Source organism: Lissotriton helveticus, chromosome 8 (assembly GCF_964261635.1).
Source record: "Lissotriton helveticus chromosome 8, aLisHel1.1, whole genome shotgun sequence".
NCBI lineage: Eukaryota > Metazoa > Chordata > Amphibia > Caudata > Salamandridae > Lissotriton > Lissotriton helveticus.
In genome coordinates, this window is record NC_136069.1 from 67,885,183 (window position 1) to 67,909,402 (window position 24,220).

Genomic DNA, 24,220 nt, shown 5'->3' on the forward strand with positions numbered 1-24,220 from the left:
AATGCATTTTTTAGTGAGGGTGATCTTTACATTCTGTGTTTGAAAATACAACTTTTAGAAAGTAGATATTTTCTTGCCTAACCATCCAGTGTGCCTCTGCTAGGTTTGTGTATTGCCTGTCTGATTTTTGGATGACAGGGGCTGGAGAGGGGCAGTGGCTCCAGTAGTCTGATGAGTCAGGGCTGGGCTGAATAGACCTGGGTTTCCTTTTCACCTGAATGGGCCTGGTTTGCCTTCAACAATGCTGTCTCCACCTCCTGCCAGGAAGCTGCACAAGTGAGGATAGAACTGGTTTTGGCTGGGTACAGAAATTATTTTGGTGTATAAAAAGTGGGGCCCATACCCCAGACTTTTAGATCACTTCTGGGAAATCAAGATGAACCTTTGTCAAGGAGAAGAGCCAGAGAAGCTGAGAAGGAATACTGCCCCTGTGCTGTTTGCTGTCTGGGGTTGGCCTGCAGTGGCTACTTGCTGCCAAGGAGAGGAGAAAAGGACTTTGCTGCTTGCGTTGTCCCCCTGCTTGAAGAAAAGATCTCCGAGGGTTTGAACTGATCTTGCCCCCTGTTCTAGAGGTCTCATTAACAGCAAATACCTCACTGGGTCTGTGGCACCGTCTCTGATTGTCGCTACAGGAAAAAAGGGTAACCAACTCTGTCATTGAGTCTGTTGCAAGATTCTGTGTTCTGAAAGCACTGCCGAGTGCAACGCCTCGCTTTGCAATGCAACCCTGGTCTCACCGACTCCATCAACGAGCCGATGCTTGCACTGCGTCCTGAGGGCACCGCACACCGCAACGCTTCTCTACATGCTGCAAGGACGTCACCAGCTCCGTTGCTGCCCGACCCAAACATCGACCATCTCTGTCGCCGCACTGTGACCTGCCAGCACCGTCTCACCCTTCAACGCAAGCCCTGGTCTCACTAACTCCGTCAACAAGCCGCGGCCTGCACCGAATCGTGAGGATATCGTCCGCCACAATGCTTTGCTTCACAACCCAACTGCAACGTTTGCCCCGACCGACTATCACCAATGTGTTGGTCACAACAAGAAAGGTACTGTGTCTGAATCTATTGACACTTGAGCTGGTCAGTATAGACACGGTCAACTGGAATTGTTAGACTCTGTCGTATTCAGTATCGGGTAAGCCCCAGGAGGAGCTAACGAGTCTCAGAACTGTGTTTCATTGATTTTCCAGCAATTTAAAGGTTATTTTGCACAAGTACTATTTTTCAAGAGTATTGTATGTTGGATTTTATCTTATTTGGTCTTGTTGGTTTAGATAAAGATTTACTATTATTCTAAGCTGGTATGGTGTCCATTTGTAGTCTTTTCACTGTATTACTGTCTGTGTTCATAAATGCTTAACACACTGCCTCTGAGATAAGCCTGTCTGCTCGCAACAAGCTACCCAGGGAGTGTGCAGGGGTTATTTTAGAAGTGTATCCCCCTTACCCTGAGTAGAAACAAGGGTCAAAGGTACCTACCTCTGCCTACTAGAGACCCATATTTGTAACTGTAAGTATAATAGAAAACAGTTTAGTCAAAATTAACAGGTCTGCGCTAATGCCAGACCTATATGTGGGAAAATGAGCTTAGAAAGCTTCTGGTTGAAAGAGCAATCGTGTTTCTTAAAATCGACATTTGTCCATATGTCATGCGCCTCTCATTTTTGTAGAAATAAAATACATAAAAACTTTGTAGCTTAGAACTAGTCCCTTACCATGTGGAAGTGTTATCTGGAGGGGCCGGCTGGGGCTCTTAAGATTCCACACAGTCAGACTTCCATCGGAGTGGCTGCACATGAACTGTCTTCCTTCATGGTGCCAGCCTACAGAATGAATTGCCTGAGGGAACAGAAAAGACACAGATTTAGCTTGCCACTGGCAGAGAGAACTGAAAAGTGAAGAATCCTCTTTGGATGACCCTTTCCCTGTCAGGCTGTGGTGCATTCTGTTTACCAGGATAACTTTTTTACATGCTGAGAGCGCCTAATTCATCAGTGGAAGATTCAGGAAGTGCACCTCTTAGCCTCAGCTTTTGATTTAGGGGTGTGTGCATTCAGCATATGGCAGACACCTCCTTTTTAACAGGGCACATATACATGGGTATATATGTACAGCCGTAGAGCAGTGAAATAGTTTACAGAGAAGCCAATGTATAGGATAACGTTACCTGTGGGCGTTAATGTTACTCCGAGTCCATAGCCTCTACTATGGGTATTTGTTCACCTTGGGGCACATGTAGTAGAAAACGCTTCTGTACATGTTTGATAGTGCTTTGTGTGACCTGTACCATGCATGTTGGTGTACATCATACACAGACACGCCCCTTCACCTGCCCAGGTGCTCAGCACACCCGGTCGGACAAAATGAGTCAGTCAGTGCTTGTTTTCTTCAGGGGGTGGTGGGAGGAGCTGGTAATGGGACACAGACTTACTACATAGGAGCAACAGAGTCAATGTAAAGGTATCTTTATCCTCCCCTATGTGTGGCCTCTCTTCCATTCTCAACCTCTGGGGTAATCCCCTAGACTGCATCTAATCACGCCGCACTGGGGAGGAGGCCCAGGCGGGGAACGGCTACAAATGCAACAGGCAATGCGGGAGCGCAGCCGACGCGCACTGCGGGCGTGCCGAAGGCGCGCCAAAGGCAAGCCCGTCTGCGCTTGTCCATGCCAGCATGGGCCCAGGGGCCAGATCCCCTGCACAAAATCTTACTTACTCCTCTGCGGAATTAAGAGCCCTTTATCGAGCGGACCTCATGATCTGCCCAACCACTCACGCACGCCTTAACCATACAGGTATCCTTCAAATACGTAACACTTCTTAGGAACTCTCGCATATTATTTGCCACCAGGGGCAGGCATTGCTCCCTATTACCATAAAAAATATTGTACTTTGGATACTTTATCTTAATACCCGCTCTCTCATCAATCACCGGTTAGACATTTTCCTACTCTTGTCAAACAAGCCAGACATCCTCTTTATTACAGAGACATGGCTAAACCCTGTCTCTACGCCCTATATTGGCAGCCCTTCCCCAACATTATTATATTCTACATGTCAATCGGCCACTAGGGAAGGTAGGTAGTGGAGTAGCGGCTATTATCCACAAGGATCATGCATTTACCTCCATGTCATCCCTAAATCTTCCTGCAGCAGACAACATGATTGTCAAACTTGATTCTTGCGCAGGGCCACTGATTTGTGTCCTGATATATAGACCCCCACAACACATGCCAACATTCCCTCTCTCATTGAGCGAGCAGTTGGCCATGCTAGCCACAGATTATGCAAAAATATTACTAATAGGCGATCTTAACTACTGGCATAATGATGCACTCGGTGGACCTCAGTCCAGTGAGATGACGGAATTGCTCCAAATCTTAATTTCACCCAACATATCTCTCCGGCTACACATATCAAAGGTCATATCTTGGACCAGGTATGGACAACAAATCTTGAGGTTTCCACTCCCATAAAACTACCATGTATCTGGTCGGACCACCATTTAATAAAATTCGTAGTCTCACTTCCCATGAGCACTAAGACCTCAGCTACCATGGGGGGCTTGATAAGGAAATGGAGCACCATTAATAAACAGGATTTCCTGGACAGCCTCATGAGATCTGTCCCCGCATCTAACCCTGATGTGGATCTTGCTGTAACTAACATCTCAGACTGGCTGTTAGCAGCCAGTGACAAACATGCTCCCCTCAAACAACTTAAACTCGCTCGTCGCTCCGAAGCCCAGAAATGGTTCTCCCCTGACCTTAGAGCTCAAAAATTAGATCTACGTCAAAAGGAGAGGAAATGGAGACTCACATACTCTGAGGAAGGGAAAATCACCTACCTAGCTGCTCGTAAAGACTACAAAAAAGCCATTATTTCAGCTAAATCCTCTTATTTTTCAGCCCGCATCACAAACTCTAATAATAAATCAAAGGATATCTTCACAATAGTGGATGAGTTATCCAATGCAGAAAGAATTCTACCTAAGCCCGTTGCGACTCAAGACCTATATAACTCCCTTAATAACTTTTTTCTGGATAAAATTGCTAGTATCAAGGCCAGTATCTCCAGCTCCCGTCCCAAGGAGGACCCCCTGGCCTTGACGCCTAACCCGCACACCCTTCATTACTTCCCAATCACAGATGTTCAATCCTTACAGGCTCTTCTAGCTATGGTTAAATCTGGCTCGCTCAGGGACTGTTGCCCCTCGTATATTCTAAAGGACGTCTTTTCGGTCTTTCCTGCTCCCATTCTGACCTTTCTGAATGAGTCCTTGTCTCAGGGTAGGGTCCCTAAAGCCTTTAAGGATGCAGTGTGGTCCCCCTCCTACAAAAACCTGGAGTGGACCCCCAGAATCTTACCAACTATAGGTCCATCTCTCTGCTTCCGTATCTGGCTAAGGTCCTTGAAGCTCATGTAGCCACCTGTCTGTCTAATTTTATTGCGCAAACAGATTACCTGGACCCTCATCAAGCAGGGTTCTGCCCCACCCATTCCACTGAGACTGTAATCTTAGCTGTACTGGACACCATGCGAGGCAATGCCGATCGGGGTATCCCCCATCCCCCAGGCCCTGGTCCTCTTGGACCTCTCTGCTGTGTTCGACCCGGTCGGTCATGACATCTTAATGGACCATGTCAAACAGGCTGGCATCTGTGGCCCAACCCGTAGCTGGATTGCGTCCTTCCTCAGCGGCCGCACTCAAGCGGTACGCCTGGCCCCCTTCACCGCCTCTAAACCATCCACGTCCAGTGGGGTCCCTCAGGGATCCTCACTTTCCTCTTTGCTATTTAATTTGTATCTGCTACCTCTGATTAAGTCTCTGAAGGCCAACAAAACTGGCACTTTCAATTATGCTGATGACCTTCAGCTGATTTTTACGATCGATAATTCCCTTGAGCCTATCCGGCAATTCCAGGGCACTATGCTCCACATCCGCCAGTGGATGGATTTAAACCACCTGAAGCTGAACCTTGGCAAGACCGAGATTATCCTGAATGGGAGCAGTCAATCCTTCTGGAGCCCTCACTATTGGCCCACAGAACTCGATTCCCCCCTGTTGGACCTGGGGTCACCCAATCCAACTAGGGTAGCTTAGCACAGAGTAGGTAAGACTAAACTCGGGAACAAGTTGTGTTAAGCTTGCATCACACCGCATACAGTAACTCAGCGCCCATCCACAAAAAGAATGACGCTACACCAGTTTAGAAAAATATGGACTGTTTTATAAAAACTCTCTGTAGTTTCTTTTTGTTTCTTAGCAGAGTTTCGATTTTGTTCATTAATTGGCTTTGCATTAAATCATTAGCTTAGGCCCATTTACACTTAGCAATAATGGCACATTACTCCTCCAAGTGAAAGGAACTCAATAATACTTCTTACACCTTCTAAAAGCAGTAAATATTCTACAGTTTCAGTTGAAATAACCAGCAAATATCAAGTCTCCTTACAGTTATACACAGCTGTACCTCACCCTTGGGAATTCAAGGTTTGTATTGGCAGAAGGTTACAGATTTTCAGCAAATACTCCACACTTAGCCCTTTAGTACCTTGATTCAACAGAAGAGTATCTGAATAAAGACAGGCAAGATAATCGATCAATACATGCAGCAAGATCATTGGTCTTATACCCCCAGTGGTTCACTTGCAAAGGTTTTCACACACCTGTTTATCTAGATATAAAAGGCAGGTTATTTAGTCTTATTCTACAGCCAGTTAGCTTGCTCTATGACCACATTTATTTGGCAGGTTATAATTCAAGAACACTTATGAGCCCTTTAGTTATCTGCATGCGGATGTTCCCTTATTACATTCCTTTCTCACCCCCTTCTGTGAGTCCACCTTGTTACCCTGTTCTCCTTTAGTTGACAAGTTTTGTTTTTAATAAGGGACCACTCTCGTAAGACCTACTCGGGCCTGGTAATTTCCGGGGTGAGTCAGTCACGCATTCAATTAGCACTGTTTGTGGCGCAGGTCATTAGGTTGGAGGAATGTAGGTCTAAGTGCGAACTTCTCCACCCGCTCAACTAATGCCCCTGCTTACTGTAACCTCGTAGTTCTGTCAGTTCGCTTCCCGAGTGGGCCCGATCAGTTTCCTGTGAACCGGGGAAGGCTCCGCTACCAGCAGACTCCACTCGTCTTGCCTCATCGGAGCTGGATCTCACCGCTTCTGTTCCGCCGGTCTTCAGGGCGTCAGTCAGCTCTTCCGGAGTACACCACTCGCCGACTCTGCACGCACAAAGGTCTCCGCCCACGGCCGGCCTCCTTCAGCTCCTCTCCGCCTCTTCCGTCGATACAGCGATCCTGCCGCGGAGTTCTCCCGCTTCCGCCGCTCCTCAGCTGTGCTTGCCGGCCTTCTCCTCACCAACTCCGGAGGAGGAATTCACGACAAGCACACTCCCGCGAAGATGGGGATGACAGCTGCCGCAGTGGGTCCTCCACACAGCGCACCAGGGCCTCCCTCACGGTGAGTGTCTCTTCCCGTTTTTAAAGCCGATTCTCCACTTTACCTTCCTTAGCGGCCTGCAATATCCTGGGCCTCGAGCTGGCAACGTAGAGTCTCGCAGCTCTGCTGATTCAAACTCCACAGGCAGGCTAGGAGAATGTCAGATTGCGCAGCTAGTCTCAGTGTCTCTTTGGTCACAGACGCTTCCGCTTTTGGTCTCCCCAGGCCAGCCACATTCAGCACACCGAAAGTAGCCTAGGGTCAATTAACCAGGAGCACTTGACGGATGCAGGGAGCCAGAGGTAATTCTACGATGGTAGGGCTTAGTCGATAGGTAGGGGGTCAAGTCATTAAAGGAGGCAGCCGGCCCAGAGGACGATCTACCCTCACTCAGTGCGCCTTCCTCCCCACAATATCGCCTCACTCCTCACCAGGCCAGGTTCCACACCAACTCTCTGGTATCTCTAAAATGGCCGCCCTGGTACTGGCCCTGTTATAGACTGGCCCTGGCTACTGGAATCAGCTGGAAGGTTCTAGAGCCTTCCCAGTGTAGTCCTATGGGTCAAAACTTCTGAGGTAAAAGATTTGGCAATTACAAGCCACCATTTTGTGTGTCTCTGTAGTCACCAGAGCACCTAGGCCTCAAAAAGCTATGGAATAAGGAAGCACCTAACCCCAAGAACAACACCAAAAATTAAAGTGGACATAAAAATGAAAGGAGTTAGGAGGCAAAAAGGGGACAAAAATAAATAAATAAATAGGAGGGACCACCCAAAGGGCTGACAGGTCTAACACGCGTCCCCCCCAGCTGAAAGTGGGGAGAGCTACCCAACCCCTTGGGAGTTCTCATCACTAAGGCGGAAATACCTAGAGAGACCGTCTGCATTGTCGTGGTCCACTCCAGGCCGATGTTCCACCCGGAAGTACATTCCCTGTAGGGAGATAGACCATCTTAACAGCTTGGGATTTTCTCCCTTCATTTGCATCAGCCAACGAAGGGGTCGGTGGTCGGTCTGTACCAGGAAGTGCGAGCCAAACAGGTATGGAAGCAGCTTCTTCAGAGCCCATACCACCGCAAAGGCTTCCCGCTCAATTGCACTCCACCTCTGTTCCCGGGGAAGCAGTCTCCTGGACAAGAAGACAACAGGTTGATCCAGACCCTCTTCATTGAGTTGCGATAACACTGCCCCAATGCCATGCTCTGATGCGTCCTTCTGGACAATGAATTCCTTGGAAAAATCAGGGGCCCTTAGGACGGGAGCAACACACATTGCTTGTTTTAAGGTGTCAAAGGCTTGCTGACAAGCCTCTGTCCAGACTACCCGTCGGGGTTGCTTCTTGGATGTGAGTTCAGTTAGGGGTGCCACAATGGTGCCATAACCCTTCACAAAGCGACGGTAGTAACCTGTGAGGCCCAGGAAAGCTCGGACCTCGGTTTTGGTCTTGGGGGGCTCCCAGGCCATGATAGCCTCAATCTTCGCCTGAAGGGGCTGCACCGTTCCCCTGCCCACCAAGTGGCCTAGGTACACCACCGACCCCTGCCCGATCTGACACTTGCTGGCCTTGATTGTCAAGCCAACCTGTTTCAGGGCTTGGAGAACAGCTTGTAGGTGACACAAGTGGTCCTCCCAGCTGCTGCTGAAGACGGCAATGTCATCCAGATAAGCAGCAGAGAAGGCCTCCATCCCGGAGAGGACCTTGTTCACCAGCCGCTGAAATGTGGCAGGAGCGCTCTTGAGCCCAAAGGGCATCACACAGAACTGGTAGTGGCCCTCAGACGTGGAGAAGGCTGACCTTTCCTTGGCTCCATCGGTAAGGGAGATCTGCCAGTACCCTGATGTGAGGTCAAAAGTACTCAAGTATTGGGCAGCTCCCAGCCGGTCAATGAGCTCATCCGCCCTGGGGAACGGATGAGCATCAGTTTTGGTCACTGAATTCAGTCCCCGGTAATCCACACAGAACCTGAGTTCTGGAGTGGTGCCCGGTGGGGCAGCTTTTGGTACCAGAACCACCGGACTGGACCAGGGGCTACTTGAAGGTTCAATCACTCCTAGCTCCAGCATCTTTGTGACTTCACTATGAATACTGGCCTTCACCTTATCTGACAGCCGGTAGGTCTTAGACTTCACAGGTGGGCTGTCTCCTGTGTCCACGTCATGGGTACACAGGTGGGTCCTTCCCGGGATAAGGGAGAACAGGGAGGAATACTGCTCCAGTGTAGGAAGGTGGATACCTGACTATGGTTACCCCAGATTATTTTGCCTTGTGTTTAGCTGGTTTTCGACTTAGTTGGCCTGGGATCCTGCTAATCAGGGCCCCAGGCTATCTGCTCTCTCTTTAAATGGACTCCATGTACTATAGGTACATAACCAATTTGGTACTGGACACCTTGTCAGCCCCTATCCAGTGCACCCTAGGTGCCAAGGGCATAGGTGCATCCAAGGCCTACCAGGGGCTGCAGCATATCTTTTGCCACCCCTGGCTGGTACTTAAATCGACACAACTGGCTGTTCCCACAGCTGGGGCAAGGTGGTGTACTCACCCCTTGCTTAGATATAGTATACCTATGTCTAAACCTATATCTGGACACATATATACCTATCAGTCACTCCTATGGCAGGCCTTTACAATCCTGGAGGCAGAGTGCTTGGTTTTATGTTAGATAGTGCTCTAGCATGAGCTGAGCCTGTCTGCAGTGTTCGGAACCATTTCCTTACTGCTGTTCCAGTGATACTGCCATACCATATACTCTTAAGTGCATTATAATCCTAGCGGTTATTGTAACTTTGGTTTGGCTTTATCAAAACATGTCGTGTTTGGTGTCATACACATTGGAATACTATCCCCTCACCAGCCCTGGTGATGAGAATAGCATTCCCCCTTCTAGAGGGAGAAGGCATGTTACTTTACTGAAAACGCGGTTAATCCTAACCAGAGCCCCAGCATCACAAAATGGATGCTGCTGCCACAGACACATGTCTGGCCTCCTGCTGCTGACCGAAACTTGGCAGAGGACGCCTGGATAAAGGGTTTCCTGTCACAGGGAGGTGTCACACCACCCCAGACAGGAGATAGTGGATTGTAGCAGGGAGGGTTGAAAGAAACTAGACACTGCCTGGGGCGCGCAAGGTGTCCCATGGCAGATTCCAGTCAAACCGGTTCTGGGGCACTTCTACCCCAGTCTTGGCGCGAAGCTAGACAAAGGGAAAGGGGTGTAACCACCCCCTTCTCAGGTCCCACCCATAGGAGGGACCTAGCAGGTAATCCAGCCCCCAGATTTGGAATATATGTGGGAGCAGTGCCAATGCACATCAGATTATCCTGACTGAAACTTATGAAACGAAACTCTGGACCCTTCGACATCCCACTCCTCGTGGAAGACTGAAGAATCTCCCTTGTGGTCAAGGAGTGACCACCCTGTGCAAACAGGCACCATCCAGCACCTCGACATTTGCTTTGTTGCAGTTCCCGCCGGAACTCGAGCGACAGAGATCGACAAGAGCCAGCTTTCCTGCCTTCCAACAGCCCGATCCACAGTCGATGCAGAGCTGAAACCCGTGGAGGCGACCTGAAGCGTGTGAGCGGCCATCTTGGATAAACCACGAAGCGCTGACCGTGCAGCACCCGAGGCCCCCTCGAAGCTGTGCATTGGAGTTTGAGAAGCTCCAGCCCCAAGCAGCTTTAGCACTGCAGCTCACCCCTCCACACTCGACGAGTGCTGCGTGGGGCCCTTTTGCATTTTTTTGCATGACGCATTGGTCCGGTCGCTTGCCCCTTGGCTAGTGGCCCCAGAACCGATGAACCTACAAATTTACACAGCTGGTCTGGTTGCTCCAGACTGGCCCTAGCTCCTCTGAAAAGGAGCACCCGCTCAGACCTTGCTGGTCCGAGTGTTAAGCGATCTTCGAATCCTGCGTGGGTTGCCTTTGCCAAGGTTTGTTGACTCTGATCTTGAAGCCAACACCGCCAACAGCGAGAGCCTTCGTTGGACAGCTCGTGATTCACTCCAGGACATCCTCGGTGCCCCAGAGACCACGTGGCAGCGGAGAGAAGCTACACGACATCGACCTGATTGCGCCCGACATTGCCTGGTTCCTTCCTGGTTCATTCCTGGTCACTGGCTAGTGACCCAGACTCTGTCCCCTCTGCTTTCAGGTACTCTACAACTTCGATCCACCCTTGGATCGTACCGGACACTTCTCTTCTGGACGCCTGCAGCATCTTCATCTCCAGGCACCCTAGATCTGCGTGACGAAACCCGACACATCTTTGCACCGGTGCACCCGTTTCCGGTGCTCCTGTAGTGGTTTACACCTCTAGTGTCTAAGTCTAAAGTTTTGTCCCTCTAGTCCAGTCGGAAGACTCTTAAAACTGTAACTCGATAACTTTTACGCACCATTGACTTTACATTGATGCAAGCTTGTGCTTTAGGCACTGCACCCGAATCCATCGGGCTACTCCCGTCCTAACTGTGGTTAGTCCAGTGTAGTCCCAGCGATTCACAAGGCCCTAGGCCTTACCCCCGATCGATTAGTGATTGTTATACCACTTTTTTGATATATGGTTTGAGTGGCCACCGGCCTCATCCAAAACGTGCAACTTGTCTATGTTATACTGTGCTTTTATTTAAACGCTTGTGCTTCATTTCTCATAAAGAGTAGTGGGGATTATTCTAAGAATAAATACATATATTTTGATAATATATAACTTGTGTGGTGTCCTTTCATTTGATATTACAGGATGGCATATGGTAAAACAGCTGGCTTCACATGTCCTTTGGAGTCAAGCCTTTAAGGCTGCTTAGTCCATGCTACTCCTAGGATAGCTTGTCTATAAGGTTGACTTACAACCACCACCATAAGGGATTGTTTGGACTGATACAAGGTACCCATAGAACTGTGGACATCATATACTAGGCCAACTTTTCACATCCAGGACCTGGCAGCAGTCCCTCCGCTGTTCAGGAGTCAGGGATGGTGAGAGAATCACTCCCTCCACCGGCCCATCCTTTTCCTGAGACGAAAATAGATCAGGGAGAGGCTCACTTTCCTCTTCCTCTGCTCCATCAGTCACCATCATGAAGATGACCTCGGGCCTCTCATGGTGGGGTTTGAGGCGATTGGCATAGAGCACCCGATGGGGCTGCCGGGAAGTCTTAAGGTCCACTAAGTAGGTGGCCTTGCCCTTCTTCTCAATCACCTCAAAGGGGCCTGTCCAGCGATCCTGGAGGGCGCTCAACTCTCCAGGTTCCATCACCCACACTTTATGGCCAGGCTCCAACTCCACAGGGTGAACATTGTGGTCATACCACTCCTTCATCACTGCCTGGCTGGCTTCCAAGTTGTCAGAAGCTTGCTTCCACAACTTAGCCATTTGGCTTCGGAAGGCCAGCATATAGCTCACCATATCCTGGGAAGCTTCCTGGGAGTCTTTTCCCATCCGTCTTTCACCAGGCTGAGAGGTCCACGTACAGGGTGCCCATACAGAAGTTCGAAGGGGCTAAAGCCCACTCCCTTCTGTGGCCCTTCCCTGTAGGAAAACAACAGACAGGGTAGGAGGACGTCCCATTTCCTCCTCAGGCTCTCAGGAAGACTTCTGATCATGCCTTTCAAGGTTTTGTTGAACCTTTCCACTAGACCATTGGTCTGTGGGTGGTAAGGGATGGAAAACCGGTAGGTAACACCACACTCCTTCCACATAGCCCGCATGTAAGCTGACATGAAGTTGGTCCCCCTGTCGGACACAACTTCCTTGGGGAAACCCACTCGGGTAAAAATCCCCATCAGGGCCCTAGCTACTGCAGGTGCAGTAACGGTCCTCAAAGGAATTGCCTCTGGGTACTGAGTGGCGTGATCCACCAGAACCAGGATAAACCTGTGACCAGCTGAAGTTGGTGGATCCAACGGCCCCACAATGTCGATGCCCACCCTTTCAAAGGGGGTGCTAACGACAGGAAGTGGTTCGAGGGGAGCTTTCAGCTTAACCCCTGTTTTCCCACTGGCTTGGCAAGACACACATGTCCGACAGTAAGTGTCGGACGCCACCCTCATCTGAGGCCAATAGAAATGAGGGACGAGCCGGGCAAAGGTCTTGTCGTGGCCCAAGTGTCCTGCCAAGGGTATTTCATGAGCCAATTCTAAAAGAAAGGCTCGGTAACGTTGGGGAACTACCAAGGCCCGTGACGAACCATGCACTGGTGCCTTGGGTTTACTGTAGAGGAATCCATCCTCCCAAAAATTGTGATAGTTCCCCGTAATGTTACCCCCTGCCTGGGCTGCGGCCTGACGCCTCAGGCCCTCAAGGGTAGGGCACTCCTTCTGGCCCTTACAGAACTCCTCTCTGGTTGGCCCCCCCTCCACATGCCATTCGGCAGGGATTGGTAGGTTCTCCAGTGAGACAACATCCCCCTCCGTGGACTCCAGGTCCACCACCACAGGTGGCCTATCCATCTCACGGGGCGTGGATGCCGAGGCAGGCTTCTCCTGTCCCCGGATCGTTCCCTTCCTGGCAGCTGGCTGTGCCTTTGTTCCAGGCTCAAGCCCTGGCGAACTCCCCTTCCGGGTAGTCGCGGACCTTGTGCTGGCACAGGCCCAGTCAGGTGTACCCAGCATCTCAGAATGAGTCCGGTATTCCACCTCTTTCCAAGCATTGTGCTCCATATCATTCCCCAGCAGACAATCAACTGGCACGGCAGGGCTTACGGCAACTCGAAGAGGACCTGCGACCCCTTCCCACTCAAAGGGAACTTCGGCCACAGGGTAGTGGCCCATTCTGCCATCAGCCATCGCTGCGGGGTGGAGTACGTGTGGAATCACCTGCTCTGGGGACACCAGATGACTCCTTACCATAGTCATACTGGCTCCTGTATCCCTCAGAGCTTCTCCTCTTTGGCCATTGATGGTGACCCACTGCCCATACTTGGTAGTATTTGAGGGCACCTGGATCTTAGGAACCATCTCCCGATCTCCCAGGGACACAAAAGTGACTCCCGCCCACTCCCCCTGAGGTTCCGTGGTTTTCGGGACCGGACTCCATTTTGTTTGCGTTGTTCATGACGTCATTTTGTGTTGCCCTCACGTAGGCCTATGGAGGTAAACGAACAAACAAAGTTGCATGGGCTTGGGTGTTCATGTATGCATTAACAGGCCCTTTTCGACTTGCGAGTGAACTGCAAGATGCTGACCCCGTCACCTGAAACTGACCTTTTGCGAAGCCAATTTTCCTAGCTGATCGTTGTCTGAAACTAGCAATCAATGTTCAGGATATCGTTAACTTTTAGTTTCTTGCACATATCTTATCCTACTCAACATCTGAATTGTTTCTTTCCTTACGACTTTTCATTACATGGGTAGTGCTTTCAATTATGGGTTTGTCCGGCTTGTGGAAATTGAATTTGGGACAGTCCTAATAATTAACTTGTGGGTTGGTACAATGTAAAGTGAGATTTTTGGAATGTAATAATGTATGTGAAAATGTATTCCATTGGTCAGAATTTGCCCAGTGGGTGTGCATTCGTAATTAATCGAAAGTAGCATAAAAGATGATGTCTTGCTCTACGAAAATTGAGCAGTCTCCTGAGTTGTACACCGTGTTGTATTGCTTGGTTTACTGTTACTAGCTGCAGCTAATAAATTTGATCTCTGACGCCACCTAGAAGTATTCCGTGTCTCTGTATTCCAAGACAGGAGAATCCGAAGACTTCGGGTGTGTCCCTGGCACCGCTGGGTTCTAAGAAAACCCGGTTATTCACCCTCCCTTATCTAAGGGCAACTCCTCCCCCAACACTACACTAGCTACTCCCGGGGCTTTTCCTCCAGTGGGAGGGGGTGGTCTCTTTGGGCACTTGGCGTCTCCTTTATAGTGCCCAACCCCACCACATTCATAGCAGCGGACAACCCTTGGCTGCTGACTATGGTCAGGATGAGGGTTTTTCGGCGGGTTGGCCTTGGGAATGAATCCTGATCCCTTTCCTTGGAAATTGTTTTGGGGGCCTTTAGAGAACTCCCTCTTTTTATCTCCCCCCTCTTTCCTCTGGGGAGCGCCCTGACCAGTCCTTTGGGAATCCCCACCAGTCCCCTTTGAGGACACCCGGGTACTAGCCCAGATGTCCGCCTCCTCAGCAAGCTTCCTGGGGCTGGTAAGCTTGCTGTCCACCAGGTGTTGTCGCAGCTCGGTAAAACATTTCTCGAGTAGGTGCTCCTTTAAGATTAGGTCATACAACCCCTCGTAGTCCTCCACCTCGCTGCCTTGTACTCAACCCTCTAAGGCCTTTTTAGCATAATATAGGAAATCCGCCCAATTCTGTGCAGCCAGTTTGTGGCTGTTCCTGAATTTTTGTCGGTACTTCTCAGGAGTAAGCCCAAACTTTCTTATCAGCGCCACTTTCATGGTGGGGTAGTTAGTCTGCTCCTCCGGTTCTAGGGCCAGAAGCGCATCCCTTCCTGCGGGAGGCATGTATTTATACAGGCCACCCCCCTAGTGTCTTTCCAATATCCCATGGGCTCTTAGCGAGACCTCATAGGCAGCCAACCATTTCGCAATATCATCCCCTGCACTGTAGCTGGCGACTACGTCTTTTGGCAAATAGGGTCTGGGTTCCCTGGCTATCTCTTTGGTTTCGCTGCCACCAACAGGAGTACTAGGAGTCCCTATTTGCAGTGCCTTGAGGTCTAACTCCCTGAGACTCAACTCATGAGCCATCCTCTTTTCCTCCGTCTCCTTCTCCAACCTAGCAAGCTCCCACTTCAACTGCCTTTTTTCTCTCCGGTCAGCTAATTCGGCTTCGGTCAAGCTCCTTACAGAGACACTACTGCCCTCCCTCGAAAGTGTCCTAGGACCTGTTAGTAGGTTCCCCCCTTCAGTTTGGTACAGTACATCCACTCCGATGACAGTGTCCCGATCCCCCTCTTCCTCCTCCTTCCTCCCATCTGGATGAGCTGCCACCCATGCTCTCAAGCTGGTTTGGAGGTCCCCCTTTTTAGCACCACGCTTGAAAAACACCCCCTTACTTTGGCAGAATTCCCTGAGTTGGGCCGCAGTGTAGGTCTCCAACTCCTCCAATTCGAATTCCATTTCGCCAACAGGGTCTCTGACAGTCACTTAGAAGAAGTCAAGAGAGGCGATAATTAAAAGCTACCTCCACCCACCACCAGGAAAGAATTTGGAAAAAAGAAAACTTTTAATTAGGGAGTCCGCTAGGAGAAAACTCCAGGTGTAGGCATGTGGTGCACACCGCGTTACTACTAAGTGAATGCAAGCACAAGCTCTAATCCCACCACTGGACACCAATTATGTTGGACCTGGGATCACCCAGTCCAACTAGGGTAGCTTAGCACAGAGTAGGTAAGACTAAACTCGGAGACAACTTGTGTTAAGCTTGCATCACACCGCATACAGTAACTCAGCGCCCATCCACAAAAAGAATGACGCTACACCAATTTAGAAAAATATGGACTGTTTTATAAAAACTCTCTGTAGTTTCTTTTTGTTTCTTAGCAGAGTTTCGATTTTGTTCATTAATTGGCTTTGCATTAAATTATTAGCTTAGGCCCATTTACACTTAGCAATAATGGCACATTACTCCCCCAAGCGAAAGGAACTCAATAATACTTCTTACACCTTCTAACAGCAGTAAATATTCTACAGTTTCAGTTGAAATAACCAGCAAATATCAAGTCTCCTTACAGTTATACACAGCTGTACCTCACCCTTGGGAATTCAAGGTTTGTATTGGCAGAAGGTTACAGATTTTCAGCAAATACTCCACACTTATCCCTTTAGTACCTTTATTCAACAGAAGAGTATCTGAATAAAGACAGGCAAGATAATCGATCAATACATGCAGCAAGATCATTGGTCTTATACCCCCAGTGGTTCACTTGCAAAGGTTGTCACGCAACTGTTTATCTAGATATAACAGGCAGGTTATTTAGTCTTATTCTACAGCCAGTTAGCTTGCTCTATGACCACATTTATTTGGCAGGTTATAATTCAAGAACACTTATGAGCCCTTTAGTGATCTGCATGCGGATGTTTCCTTATTACATTCCTTTCTCACCCCCCTCTGTGAGTCCACCTTGTTACCCTGTTCTCCTTTAGTTGACAAGTTTTGTTTTTACTAAGGGACCACTCTCGTAAGACCTACTCGGGCCTGGTAATTTCCGGGGTGAGTCAGTCACGCATTCAATGAGCACTGTTTGTGGCGCAGGTAATTAGGTTGGAGGAATGTAGGTCTAAGTGCGAACTTCTCCACCCGCCCAACTAATGCCCCTGCTTACTGTAACCTCGTAGTTCTGTCAGTTCGCTTCCCGAGTGGACCCGATCAGTTTCCTGTGAACCGGGAAAGGCTCCGCTACCAGCAGACTCCACTCGCCTGACTAATCGGAGCTGGATCTCACCGCTTCTGTTCCGCCGGTCTTCAGGGCATCAGTCAGCTCTTCCGGAGTACACCCCTCGCCCACTCTGCACGCACAAAGGTCTCCGCCCAAGGCCGGCCTCCTTCAGCTCCTCTCCGCCTCTTCCGTAGATACAGCGATCCTGCCGCGGAGGTCTCCTGCTTCCGCCGCTCCTCCGCTGTGCTTGCGGGCCTTCTCCTCACCAACTCCGGAGGAGGAATTCACGACAAGCACACTCCCGCGAAGATGGGGATGACAGCTGCCGCAGTGGGTCCACCACACAGCGCACCAGGGCCTCCATCATGGTGAGTGTCTCTTCCCGTTTTTAAGGCCGATTCTCCGCTTTCCTTCCTAAGCGGCCTGCAATATCCTGGGCCTCGAGCTGGCAACGTAGAGTCTCACAGCTCTGCTGATTCAAACTCCACAGGCAGGCTAGGAGAATGTCGGATTGCGCAGCTAGTCTCAGTGTCTCTTTGGTCACAGACGCTTCCGCTTTTGGTCTCCCCAGTCCAGCCACATACAGCACACCGAAAGTAGCCTAGGGTCAATTAACCAGGAGCACCTGATGGATGCAGGGAGCCAGAGGTAATTCTACGATGGTAGGGCTTAGTCGATAGGTAGGGGGTTACGTCATTAAAGGAGGCAGCCGGCCCAGAGGACGATCTACCCTCACTCAGTGCGCCTTCCTCCCCACAATATGGCCTCACTCCTCACTAGGCCAGGTTCCACACCAACTCTCTGGTTACTCTAAAATTGCCGCCCTGGTACTGGCCCTTTTATAGACAGGCCCTGGCTACTGGAATCAGCTGGAAGGTTCTAGAGCCTTCCCAGTGTAGTCCTATGGGTCACAACTTCTGAGGTAAAAGATTTGGCAGTTACAAGCCACCATTTTGTGTGTCTCTGTAGTCACCAGAGCACCTAGGCCTCAAAAAGCTATGGAATAAGGAAGCACCTAACCCCAAGGACAACACCAAAAATTAAAGTGGACATAAAAATGAAAGGAGTTAGGAGGAAAAAGGGGACACTAATAAATAAATAAATAGGAGGGACCACCCCAAAGGGCTGACAGGTCTAACACCCCCCTATTCCTTCTCCTTCAGTAAAAAGCCTAGGGGTGACTATTAACAATGATCTATCCCTGAAAACCCATATAGGCACAGTGGTATCCACCTGCTTTTTTCAGCTGCGCAGGATTAGGAAGATCAGTCGCATGCTCACCCATTCGGCGTTGATTCAGGTGGTGATAGCCTTGGTGCTATCTCACCTGGACTACGCCAATTCTATCTACCTGGGCTTACCGCTCTTTCTCAACAAGCGCCTTCAGCTAGTCCAGAACCAGACAGCTAGATTAATCCATCAGCAACCAAGATGGCAATCCGCCAGACCCTGTTGAGAAAACTTCATTGGCTTTCTATCTCCCAACGTACGGTATTTAAGACGGCCTGCATCATTTTTAAGTCCCTTCACGATCACAGCCCCAAATTCATTAAATGTCTCTTATCTAGGTACACCCCCTCCCGCACCCTTCGCTCCACTAGTCTTCAACTTCTGGTCACCCCGTCATTTAAACTACAACGGCAGGGCGGTTGCAGGTTTACGACTCTGGCTCCTAAACTCTGGAATTCCCTTCCTTTTGAAATCCGATCCTGTAACAGCCTCCTGAGTTTCAGGAAATTGTTAAAAACTTGGCTGTTCTCACAGGCCCATGTGTAAGCCACTCAAGGTTCAGGTACAGGCTATAGCTAGCGCCAAGAAACCATGTGCGCTATATAAGAAATTATTAACATAACATAACATAACATCCCACATTATGGAGAATCGACAGAGGGTAATAGTTGTTAAGGGAAGTCCTAGGGACTGTGCACTTGCTGGCTGCTCCACAGCGCCACTAAGTAGGTGGCCTTGCCCTTCTTCTCAATCACCTCAAAGGGGCCTGTCCAGCGATCCTGGAGGGCGCTCAACTCTCCAGGTTCCATCACCCACACTTTATGGCCAGGCTCCAACTCCACAGGGTGAGCATTGTGGTCATACCACTCCTTCATCACTGCCTGGCTGGCTTCCAAGTTGTCAGAAGCTTGCTTCCACAACTTAGCCATTTGGCTTCGGAAGGCCAGCATATAGCTCACCATATCCTGGGAAGCTTCCTGGGAGTCTTTTCCCATCCGTCTTTCACCAGGCTGAGAGGTCCACGTATAGGGTGCCCATACAGAAGTTCGAAGGGGCTAAAGCCCACTCCCTTCTGTGGCCCTTCCCTGTAGGAAAACAACAGACTGGGTAGGAGGACGTCCCATTTCCTCCTCAGGCTCTCAGGAAGACTTCTGATCATGCCTTTCAAGGTTTTGTTGAACCTTTCCACTAGACAATTGGTCTGTGGGTGGTAAGGGGTGGAAAACCGGTAGGTAACCCCACACTCCTTCCACATAGCCCGCATGTAAGCTGACATGAAGTTGGTCCCCCTGTCGGACACAACTTCCTTGGGGAAACCCACTCGGGTAAAGATCCCCATCAGGGCCCTAGCTACTGCAGGTGCAGTAACGGTCCTCAAAGGAATTGCCTCTGGGTACTGAGTGGCGTGATCCACCAGAACCAGGATAAACCTGTGACCAGCTGAAGTTGGTGGATCCAACGGCTCCACAATGTCGATGCCCACCCTTTCAAAGGGGGTGCTAACGACAGGAAGTGGTTCGAGGGGAGCTTTCAGCTTCAACCCTGTTTTCCCACTGGCTTGGCAAGACACACATGTCCGACAGTAAGTGTCGGACGCCACCCTCATCTGAGGCCAATAGAAATGAGGGACGAGCCGGGCAAAGGTCTTGTCGTGGCCCAAGTGTCCTGCCAAGGGTATTTCATGAGACAATTCTAAAAGAAAGGCTCGGTAACGTTGGGGAACTACCAAGGCCCGTGACGAACCGTGCACTGGAGCCTTGGGTTCACTGTAGAGGAGTCCATCCTCCCAATAAATGTGATAGTTCCCCGTAATGTTACTCCCTGCCTGGGCTGCGGCCTGACGCCTCAGGCCCTCAAGGGTAGGGCACTCCTTCTGGCCCTTACAGAACTCCTCCCTGGTTGGCCCCCCCTCCACATGCCATTCGGCAGGGATTGGTAGGTTCTCCAGTGAGACAACATCCCCCTCAGTGGACTCCAGGTCCACCACCACAGGTGGCCTATCCATCTCACGGGGCGTGGATGCCGAGGCAGGCTTCTCCTGTCCCCGGATCGTTCCCTTCCTGGCAACTGGCTGTGCCTTTGTTCCAGGCTCAAGCCCTGGCGAACTCCCCTTCCGGGTAGTCGCGGACCTTGTGCTGACACAGGCCCAATCAGGTGTACCCAGCATCTCAGAATGAGTCCGGTATTCCACCTCCTTCCAAGCATTGTGCTCCATATCATTCCCCAGCAGACAATCAACTGGCACGGCAGGGCTTACGGCAACTCGAAGAGGACCTGCGACCCCTTCCCACTCAAAGGGAACTTCGGCCACAGGGTAGTGGCCCATTCTGCCATCAGCCATCGCGGCGGGGTGGAGTACGTGTGGAATCACCTGCTCTGGGGACACCAGATGACTCCTTACCATAGTCATACTGGCTCCTGTATCCCTCAGAGCTTCTCCTCTTTGGCCATTGATGGTGACCCACTGCCCATACTTGGGAGTATTTGAGGGCACCTGGATCTTAGGAACCATCTCCCGATCTCCCAGGGACACAAAAGTGACTCCCGCCCACTCCCCCTGAGGTTCCGTGGTTTTCGGGACCGGACTCCATTTTGTTTGCGTTGTTCATGATGTCATTTTGTGTTGCCCTCACGTAGGCCTATGGAGGTAAACGAACGAACAAAGTTGCATGGGCTTGGGTGTTCATGTATGCATTAACAGGCCCTTTTCGACTTGCGAGTGAACTGCAAGATGCTGACCCCGTCACCTGAAACTGACCTTTTGCGAAGCCAATTTTCCTAGCTGATCGTTGTCTGAAACTAGCAATCAATGTTCAGGATATCGTTAACTTTTAGTTTCTTGCACATATCTTATCCTACTCAACATCTGAATTGTTTCTTTCCTTACGACTTTTCATTACATGGGTAGTGCTTTCAATTATGGGGTTGTCCGGCTTGTGGAAATTGAATTTGGGACAGTCCTAATAATTAACTTGTGGGTTGGTACAATGTAAAGTGAGCTTTTTGGAATGTAATAATGTATGTGAAAATGTATTCCATTGGTCAGAATTTGCCGCAGTGGGTGTGCATTCGTAATTAATCGAAAGTAGCATAAAAGATGATGTCTTGCTCTACGAAAATTGAGCAGTCTCCTGAGTTGTACACCGTGTTGTATTGCTTGGTTTACTGTTACTAGCTGCAGCTAATAAATTTGATCTCTGACGCCACCTAGAAGTATTCCGTGTCTCTGTATTCCAAGACAGGAGAATCCGAAGACTTCGGGTGTGTCCCTGGCACCGCTGGGTTCTAAGAAAACCCGGTTATTCACCCTCCCTTATCTAAGGGCAACTCCTCCCCCAACACTACACTAGCTACTCCCGGGGCTTTTCCTCCAGTGGGAGGGGGTGGTCTCTTTGGGCACTTGGCGTCTCCTTTATAGTGCCCAACCCCACCACATTCATAGCAGCGGACAACCCTTGGCTGCTGACTATGGTCAGGATGAGGGTTTTTCAGCGGGTTGGCCTTGGGAATGAATCCTGATCCCTTTCCTTGGAAATTGTTTTGGGGGCCTTTAGAGAACTCCCTCTTTTTATCTCCCCCCTCTTTCCTCTGGGGAGCGCCCTGACCAGTCCTTTGGGAATCCCCTCCAGTCCCCTTTGAGGACACCCGGGTACTAGCCCAGATGTCCGCCTCCTCAGCAAGCTTCCTGGGGCTGGTAAGCTTGCTGTCCACCAGGTGTTGTCGCAGCTCGGGAAAACATTTCTCGAGTAGGTGCTCCTTTAAGATTAGGTCATACAACCCCTCGTAGTCCTCCACCTCGCTGCCTTGTACTCAACCCTCTAAGGCCTTTTTAGCATAATATAGGAAATCCGCCCAATTCTGTGCAGCCAGTTTGTGGCTGTTCCTGAATTTTTGTCGGTACTTCTCAGGAGTCAGCCCAAACTTTCTTATCAGCGCCACTTTCATGGTGGGGTAGTTAGTCTGCTCCTCCGGTTCTAGGGCCAGAAGCGCATCCCTTCCTGCGGGAGGCATGTATTTATACAGGCCACCCCCCTAGTGTCTTTCCCTCTTAGCGAGACCTCATAGGCAGCCAACCATTTCGCAATATCATCCCCTGCACTGTAGCTGGCGACTACGTCTTTTGGCAAATAGGGTCTGGGTTCCCTGGCTATCTCTTTGGTTTCGCTGCCACCAACAGGAGTACTAGGAGTCCCTATTTGCAGTGCCTTGAGGTCTAACTCCCTGAGACTCAACTCATGAGCCATCCTCTTTTCCTCCGTCTCCTTCTCCAACCTAGCAAGCTCCCACTTCAACTGCCTTTTTTCTCTCCGGTCAGCTAATTCGGCTTCGGTCAAGCTCCTTACAGAGACACTACTGCCCTCCCTCGAAAGTGTCCTAGGACCTGTTAGTAGGTTCCCCCCTTCAGTTTGGTACAGTACATCCACTCCGATGACAGTGTCCCGATCCCCCTCTTCCTCCTCCTTCCTCCCATCTGGATGAGCTGCCACCCATGCTCTCAAGCTGGTTTGGAGGTCCCCCTTTTTAGCACCACGCTTGAAAAACACCCCCTTACTTTGGCAGAATTCCCTGAGTTGGGCCGCAGTGTAGGTCTCCAACTCCTCCAATTCGAATTCCATTTCGCCAACAGGGTCTCTGACAGTCACTTAGAAGAAGTCAAGAGAGGCGATAATTAAAAGCTACCTCCACCCACCACCAGGAAAGAATTTGGAAAAAAGAAAACTTTTAATTAGGGAGTCCGCTAGGAGAAAACTCCAGGTGTAGGCATGTGGTGCACACCGCGTTACTACTAAGTGAATGCAAGCACAAGCTCTAATCCCACCACTGGACACCAATTATGTTGGACCTGGGGTCACCCAGTCCAACTAGGGTAGCTTAGCACAGAGTAGGTAAGACTAAACTCGGAGACAACTTGTGTTAAGCTTGCATCACACCGCATACAGTAACTCAGCGCCCATCCACAAAAAGAATGACGCTACACCAATTTAGAAAAATATGGACTCTTTTATAAAAACTCTCTGTAGTTTCTTTTTGTTTCTTAGCAGAGTTTCGATTTTGTTCATTAATTGGCTTTGCATTAAATTATTAGCTTAGGCCCATTTACACTTAACAATAATGGCACATTACTCCCCCAAGTGAAAGGAACTCAATAATACTTCTTACACCTTCTAACAGCAGTAAATATTCTACAGTTTCAGTTGAAATAACCAGCAAATATCAAGTCTCCTTACAGTTATACACAGCTGTACCTCACCCTTGGGAATTCAAGGTTTGTATTGGCAGAAGGTTACAGATTTTCAGCAAATACTCCACACTTAGCCCTTTAGTACCTTGATTCAACAGAAGAGTATCTGAATAAAGACAGGCAAGATAATCGATCAATACATGCAGCAAGATCATTGGTCTTATACCCCCAGTGGTTCACTTGCAAAGGTTGTCACGCAACTGTTTATCTAGATATAACAGGCAGGTTATTTAGTCTTATTCTACAGCCAGTTAGCTTGCTCTATGACCACATTTATTTGGCAGGTTATAATTCAAGAACACTTATGAGCCCTTTAGTGATCTGCATACGGATGTTCCCTTATTACATTCCTTTCTCACCCCACTCTGCACGCACAAAGGTCTCCGCCCAAGGCCGGCCTCCTTCAGCTCCTCTCCGCCTCTTCCGTAGATACAGCGATCCTGCCGCGGAGGTCTCCTGCTTCCGCCGCTCCTCCGCTGTGCTTGCGGGCCTTCTCCTCACCAACTCCGGAGGAGGAATTCACGACAAGCACACTCCCGCGAAGATGGGGATGACAGCTGCCGCAGTGGGTCCTCCACACAGCGCACCAGGGCCTCCATCATGGTGAGTGTCTCTTCCCGTTTTTAAGGCCGATTCTCCGCTTTCCTTCCTAAGCGGCCTGCAATATCCTGGGCCTCGAGCTGGCAACGTAGAGTCTCACAGCTCTGCTGATTCAAACTCCACAGGCAGGCTAGGAGAATGTCGGATTGCGCAGCTAGTCTCAGTGTCTCTTTGGTCACAGACGCTTCCGCTTTTGGTCTCCCCAGGCCAGCCACATACAGCACACCGAAAGTAGCCTAGGGTCAATTAACCAGGAGCACCTGACGGATGCAGGGAGCCAGAGGTAATTCTACGATGGTAGGGCTTAGTCGATAGGTAGGGGGTTACGTCATTAAAGGAGGCAGCCGGCCCAGAGGACGATC

General features: G+C 49.9%; 1 protein-coding gene across 1 annotated transcript in view; it reads right to left on the bottom strand.

Annotated features, from left to right (window-relative positions):
• The window catches only part of STXBP5L (syntaxin binding protein 5L), a 1,741,945-nt gene that overhangs the window by 908,818 nt on the left and 808,907 nt on the right, over positions 1-24,220 (bottom strand). Inside the window, exon 8 of the mRNA XM_078656640.1 lies at positions 1,721-1,844. Within this exon, the coding sequence (XP_078512766.1) occupies positions 1,721-1,844 (124 nt within the window). The remainder of the gene's footprint in view (positions 1-1,720; positions 1,845-24,220) is intronic.